The sequence below is a fragment of the Macrobrachium nipponense genome, chromosome 46, assembly GCF_015104395.2.
Source record: "Macrobrachium nipponense isolate FS-2020 chromosome 46, ASM1510439v2, whole genome shotgun sequence".
Taxonomy (NCBI): Eukaryota; Metazoa; Arthropoda; class Malacostraca; order Decapoda; family Palaemonidae; genus Macrobrachium; species Macrobrachium nipponense.
In genome coordinates, this window is record NC_061106.1 from 46,169,142 (window position 1) to 46,176,641 (window position 7,500).

At 40.7% G+C, this 7,500-nt stretch overlaps 1 protein-coding gene across 1 annotated transcript in view; it reads right to left on the reverse strand.

The window, feature by feature from the left end:
- The window catches only part of LOC135214717 (cilia- and flagella-associated protein 251-like), a 14,361-nt gene that overhangs the window by 4,113 nt on the left and 2,748 nt on the right, over positions 1–7,500 (reverse strand). Inside the window, exons 3-4 of the mRNA XM_064249047.1 lie at positions 5,555–5,930; positions 4,856–5,044 (exon numbers count right to left, since the gene is read on the reverse strand). Of these exons, the coding sequence (XP_064105117.1) occupies positions 4,856–5,044; positions 5,555–5,930 (565 nt within the window). The remainder of the gene's footprint in view (positions 1–4,855; positions 5,045–5,554; positions 5,931–7,500) is intronic.

Sequence of the window (7,500 nt, forward strand, 5' to 3'; positions counted from 1 at the left end):
TGGTTATATGGACATAAAACGCTGGATTTTATTTGTTGCTAAACTCCACGTATGAGGTTTTATGTTATGTTGTTTGTATAGGTTAATAGAATAATAGGTATAGAGAGCGGAGTTTGTGTACAGTTTTATCCAGCGGTTATGGAAGTGTGCTTTTTTTTTGTGCGGACAGACAGACAGACAGACAGACAGACAGGAACGCTTTTATAGTAGTTACATCCAGCGGTTGTTTGCGTGTATTAATCGTTAGACAGATAAGAACATCTACAGTTTCATCCAGTGGGTATCAAAGTATGAGCTTATTTAGTTATTTTCTGTAGAGATAGAAAGACAGATAAAGCAATAAATAGACAGCAATGTTCAATGTTTTATTAGGTGGGTACCAAAGTGTGGAAGTTATTCGAAACGTCCAGTAAAACTGTTTAGCTGAGAAATTCTTCCGACTAATGCATCAATCATACGGTGAGGGACGTTCGGATAAACAGCTTATCCATCACTTAAGAAGGGAGGCCTGTCGTATTTCTGATCTTTGGGATAGCTACTGGTGTATTACCTCGTCGGCTGGGAATATAATTGACTCTCAAATTCCTCCCAGTCGATCATTACTAAAAAAAAAAAAAAAAAAAAAAAAAAAAAAAAAAAATGTTTGGGCATTATAACCTGAGGTCTCTACTAGTCTTAGCTTTGGACAGTGGTCGTAAATATGATGTGTAAATTATTTTATCTTTTATTGATAAGCACCTATATGCCGTCTGTGCAACTTTAAATGCCAGTACTTTTTGCAACCTAATTAATCGAATTTTTAAAGCATTCTTATACACTTTCTGTCACTTTATGCCAATACGTTTTTATAACTCAATATTTTGATTTTATAAAGCATGCTTATAAATGCTATTTCAGGAACTTTAATGCCGATGTTTGTGTAATCATATTTGAATCTCTTTTCGTTTCAAGAATTCTCATGCTATTTCTGTAACTTTAAATATTATTTGAATATTTTTGGTTGATTCAAGATATTTCATGCTACTGAAATAACTGTTGCTCTTATAAGTATTTTTATGTTACTTTTGCTGTATTATCTTTTGTTCTAATAAGTATTCTTTGTTACTTTTGCAAGCACCATTATAATCTGACGGGATGTCGAATTCCTGTCTTGATGCTCTCTCCTTCTCTCCCCCCTCCTCTCCCTCCCTCCTCCCTCTCTTCCTCCTCCCTCCTCCCCCTCTCTCCTCCTATAGCCTACCTCCTCTCCTCTCCTCTCTCCTCCTTCCCCTCTCCTCTCCCCGTCTCTTCCTCTCTTCTTCCTCCTCCCTTGGCCTCCTCTCTTTTTTCTCTTTTTTTTTGACGTCGCCAGCGCTTGTTTTTTGTTTCTACGAATTGAAACCGATTTCGTGCCGCTACAAACCCTTTGGTGATCGTTAGTGCTTAACTGGACGATTTACATAGATATATAAATAAATATATATATACGTATCAGCGGATGGCGAAACTTGAAACATGCATATACGTATAAATAAATAAATAAAAAAATCGAGCATTCATTTTATATATATATCCGTTTGCTATTCTAGTGATGCTTTTGGGGGTAGGAGGAGGGGGAAAGGGGTAGGGGAAAGGGAGGGAGAGGCGAATTGATTGAATTCTACGAAACGAATTTAAAACCCTCCAATTTACCGGCATCCCGGTGAATGGGTGACCGTCAGCCGTGAAACGCATCTGACCCCGAAATTTGTGCATGTCCAGTGGAACATATTAGGAGGGCGGGATTAGAATATTTCTCTCTCTCTCTCTCTCTCACATATATATTTTATAGGTTTTGTGAATCAGACTTGCTTCACTTTTGTTCTGAATACGGTACTGTATCTGAGGAAGCTCTCCCTCTCTCTCTCTCTCTCTCTCTCTCTCTCTCTCTCTCTCTCTCTCAGGAGACAGGGGATAATTATTGCATGTCATAATACGGGAGAGAGAGAGAGAGAGAGAGAGAGAGAGCTGCCTTAGATACAGTCTCGTATTCAGAATAAAATTAAAGCAAGTCTGATTCACAAAACCTATAAAATATATATATATGAGAGAGAGAGAGAGAGAGAGAGAGAGAGAGAGAGAGAGAGAGAGAATCCTAATATCTACACAGCTGAAATTAGAAAATCAAATAAAAATCATATGTAAATTAATGTCTTACCAGTGACATACTATCGGGTCTAATCGACTGATGCCTGATTTGTCATTTCCTAATGAGACTCATTACCTCATTACTTCCCTGATCCGTGATTGCTTCTCTTCTTATAGGCCCTCATCCGGTCCTGAAATTTCGGCAGCGCCGCCAGTTTATGGTACCCAATCAGTCAATCAATCTGTCTCAATTAGTTTATTTTGATCGTGGTGTTGGTGGTGAAGGCGCCGACGGAGGGACGGGGGATGGAGGGGGGAGGGGGATGGAGGTTGGCGGATTGGTAGGAGAGGAAGGGGAGGAGGAGGAGGAGGAGTAAGAGGTAAGGGGGGGAGGTTAGGGAGAGAGAACCACACGCTGTAGGCGAGAGTTTTCGCGGTCATGAAATATATATATTTATTATATAAACCTGATAAACAAGATGATTCTATTAGTGAATACTATCGTTATGAATAGCGCTTGCAGCTCTGATTTTGTGTGTGTGCGTGTTTGTGTGTAGTTTACCAGCAGCGCTTGCATCTTTGTGTGTTTTTGTGTGTACTTTATTTTATCAAGACGATTATTCTTGTACTGTATATAGTCGTTATGAATAGAGCTTGCAGCTTTGTGTTTGTATGTATTGTATGTAGGCTATCAATAGCACTTGCAACTTTGCGTATGTGTGCTTAGCTTATCAACGGCACTTGCAGCTTTATTTTTGTGTATATGGTTTATCAAAAACAGTTTGCAGTTTTGTGTGTGTGTTGTGTGTGTGTGTGTAGTTTATCAACAGCACTTACAGCTTCGTGTGTGTGTATGTGTATATTTTACCAGCCGTCGGAACTTGACTGTTTACGGATATTCTTCCCTGGGCGCGTGTTGCGGGTATATATAATTTCGTGACACAATAGGACTTTCCATTTTCACGCTCGGCGGGCATTCCGTAGGTAGGATATCTGCCGCCGCCCTCCAACCGCCCCCCACCCCCGGGAGCATGTAACAGGATTATGCATATGGGGCGGGGGACGCTGCTGCTGCTGCTGGTAAGCCACATATCCACACCGGTGGCGGCAGGTTTCGTGCAAGACGCTGAAGGAGGGAACTTCTTCGGGGAGGGGAAATTTCAGGAGAGGAGAGAGACGGGGTACTTCAGGGCGCTTAACTACGACCTACACGAGTTCTCAAATCTCCTCGACGAAACGAATGATTGTTATCATAACAAAAACAGAATGACTTAGAAATGACGGAGGTGCCTTGTCGGTGTTCACGCTCGATGGACGAAAGAAAAACAACACGTCTTTCTGTCCTTTTTCTCTCTCTCTCTCTCTCTCTCTCTTTGAAGGCATTTTTATCCATCATTTTCATAAGAGTATCAACTTACCTTTTGTTTTTGTATCTCCTCTGCCGCTTCTTAATCTTTGTAGACTTTTCGTGTTTATTTTTTGGTTCAAGTTTACGCAAGGTTTCGTACGGTAACTATAATAATTGGTTGTTCTGTGAATTTAAAGTTCAGTTTTTGTTATCTTGTCCCTAACTCGAGTAATTTCATTCTCTGTTTCCAAAAAGCAGACCCTGAAACTGTACCTTTTTCATTACTTATTAATTGCAGGTTGCAGAAGAATTTATTTGTGCTTCAGAGAGAGAGAGAGAGAGAGAGAGAGAGAGAGAGAGAGAGAGAGAGAGATCAAGGACATACTAGAATGATCCCAAGGTAAAATGTTTTCAGAGAGAGAGAGAGTACCTTGCGTATAGAAAGGACAGATTCACGCAGAGATAGTGAAACTCATCTTAGAATGAGTTAAAAAAAAAAAACACCATTACATCTTCTGCATAATAATTTAACTTTTGGTCATCGCTGTTGTTACTAAGGGATAATGGCTACTTGCTACTGCTGTTCCCGAAAGCGTGTTCCTTTGCTCCATGCAGCGCAGTTGGGGGGTACGGGGGGTCCTCGTTGTGTTGGGGCTTCTCTTGGGGTGGAAATAATTTGTTAAGTTGCTGGGTGGCAGAGCTGATGAGGTTGGTCTCTGACCAAGTCGAACATTGGGGTTTCACCCTTATCAAGATGTAGGTTTATCCTCTCTCTCTCTCTCTCTCTCTCTCTCTCTCTCTCTCTCTCTCTCTCTCTCTCTATGTAACCTATTGTCATACCGGTTTCATGGAAGCGTTCACATGAAGGTTGTATTTTATTACATTTTAAACTCTTATAATGAGTATTTTTTTTCCGGGAATTTGATCATTTGTATGATAGCGCATCTGTCTTTTTATTATTTTAAGATAAAATGACTTACAGATGGTATACAATAATTAATATATTATGATCTCTTGACGATTAATATTGTTTTTTTTTATAACAGCGTATGTCAGTAGCTAAGTAAGTGAGCGCTTTTTAAAGTTAATAGGGTTAAAAGTGGCTTATCTGTCATTTTATTATCTCAAGTTAAAATGACTTAAAGATGGTATACATTAACTAATACATTATGATCTCTTGACTATTAATAATGTTTTTTTCTTATAACAGCTTATGTCAGTAGCTAAGTAATTTAGCGCTTTTTAAAGTTGATATGATTAAAATATTTGCATTATGAAAGGGACACGGTCCTCACTGCCGAATTTGCATATTACCAACGCCCTACGGTGCCCGTTGAAGATATTTCACGACTGACTTTATATATACTGCGTCAGATAAACAGAAATAAGTGGACCACCTACCTCGACCCTTTTGTCTTCAATTGGCCAGAGTATACACGTCCTGCATACGTCATCTCCTTCTCCTGTAGTACGTTTCCTGACGAGTCGACCAGACGAGGAACCTCGTCTCTCCTGCGCGTTGTTGCCTCTGATTAAGCTGGCCTTATGCCAGCAGGGGCTCTTGCTCATAGAGCAGCCCGTAGTTCTCTCCTGCACGTGCAGAGTCAATATATGACCGTAAAGTCTAAAAAAAGATACCCACAATTAAAAACAAATATCTGTTGGGTCTGCGGCCATTAACTGTGTTTATAACTGTCTCTGGTCTCCCCAGTGACTTACCCTTCCTCCCCCTACCTTCCTGCCCCCCTCCCCCCACACATAGCAACTCTTGAGCCTTCCTCTCCTCCCCCCCCCCCTAACATTTGCTTTGCAACCCCTTCTCTATAATTAGAAGACATTGATCAGGTCGGCGGGTTCAGAGGACTCAGGCTCCTCTCTCTCTCTCTCTCTCTAAGCTCGTCGAAGCATTACAGTGACAGCGGCGAGTCACGCGAGAAGTATTCTTTGGAGGGATCGTAGGAGAAAGCAGATTGAAAGCACGTGATTCCTCCTCCTCCTCCTCCTCCTCCAAAGAGAGCAGGATATAAGGCTCATCGAAGGACTGGCTCCTGTCATTTCTGTCTCCTGCTCCTCCTCCTCCTTTTCCTCCCCTCCTCCTACTCTTCCTCTTCCTCCTCTCCTCCTCCTCTCCTCCTCCTCCTCCTCCTCCTCCTCCTCTTCCTCTTCATTCTCCTCCTCCAAAGAAGAGCAATAATAAGGCTCATCGAAGGACGGAATTCTGTCATTTCTCCTCCTCCCTCCCTCCTCCTCCTCCTCCCCTCCCTCCTCCCTCCCCTCCTCCTCCTCCAAAGAGAGCAGGATATAAGGCTCTTCGAAGGAATGTCTACGTGCTACTTTTGCTACTGCTGCTGCTGCTGCTGCTGCTGCTGCTCCTCTTCCTCTTTCCTCTTCCTCTTCCTCTTCCTCTTCCTCTTCCTCTTCCTCTTCCAAAGAGAGCAGGATATAAGACTCATCGAAAGAATAGCTCCTGTCTCTTCTGCCGAGTTACCTGAAGACTTGCAGAAGATGGGTCAGGCGTTGTCATCTGTAAGTTACTCAGAGTTACCTCAGGATCGGTTGTGATTTACTGAGCTTTCCCTGGAGTGATCAGGCGTCTTTATAAAGGCTTGTTTAAGTGTGATACAGGGGAGGAACTCATTGTCAGCTTTGGAGTACTCTGTCATTTTAATGAATGAAAGTATATGGTGTATTATGTTGCTTACGTAGCATGCTGGCGTATGTTTTTGAGTATACTTAAGTTACTATATATATATATATATATATATATATATATATATATATATATATATATATATAGTATATATATATATATATATATATTATATATATATTTTTTATATTTCTCTCCACAACATTGGGAACATAGTCTTGAAATAATTATACAAAAAGAAACCCACGGTATGCTTTTGAGTATTACCTAAGTTACTATATATATATATATATATATATATATATATATATATACATATATATATATATATATATATATATATCTAATAAAAGGAGCCCATAAAAACACCAAAATAGAGTAAAAAGTACTATATTTCAGAGACTGCTGTCTCCCTCTTCAGGTAGATGAATGAGAAAAGTTCACAGAAAAGGTGGTATTTATACCAAGAGGTCCATCCACAAACAAGCCATTTTAAGTCACCCCCGCTGATAATCTTCCTCTAATCTTCTTAAGGGTTGGTTGAATGAAGACGTTGTCGATCGTGTCCGAAATCCATCCTCCTTTTGAGATGTTCATTACCTGCCTCTCTTTTATTAAGGCCGATTCCATCATTTGACTCTTGTACCGGCAGTTGCTGCTATAAATTACACGTGACAAATTCCAGTTTATTCTATGGTTATGTTCATTTATATGGTTGAAAATAGCCGAGTTCTGTTGTCCATACCTACAACTGACCGTTTGTGTTGTATTAATCTCTGGGGAAGGGATTTACCTGTAAATCCGATGTAAGATTGGTCACAGTCCTGGCATGGGATTTCGTATACCCCAGAGTCCTTTGGAGATGTCTTTTGTTGGACGTTAATCAGGGATTTGGCTAAGGTGTTTGGGTAAGTAAATACAAAAGGGTTCGATTTTCCGAGGGGGTTGGTTATTCTCTTAATCGTGTCCAGGTGGGGAATTATTATTTTATTGTTGGGTGTATCTCTGGTCTTGTCTTTGTTAGGGGGTCGGTAGAAAATTACGTTAGCTAACGTAATTTTCTACCGACCCCCTAAAGACAAGACCAGAGATACACCCAACAATAAAATAATAATTCCCCACCTGGACACGATTAAGAGAATAACCAACCCCCTCGGAAAATCGAACCCTTTTGTATTTACTTACCCAAACACCTTAGCCAAATCCCTGATTAACGTCCAACAAAAGACATCTCCAAAGGACTCTGGGGTATACGAAATCCCATGCCAGGACTGTGACCAATCTTACATCGGATTTACAGGTAAATCCTTCCCCTTTCCCCAGAGATTAATACAACACAAACGGTCAGTTAGGTATGGCCAACAGAACTCGGCTATTTTCAACCATATAAATGAAC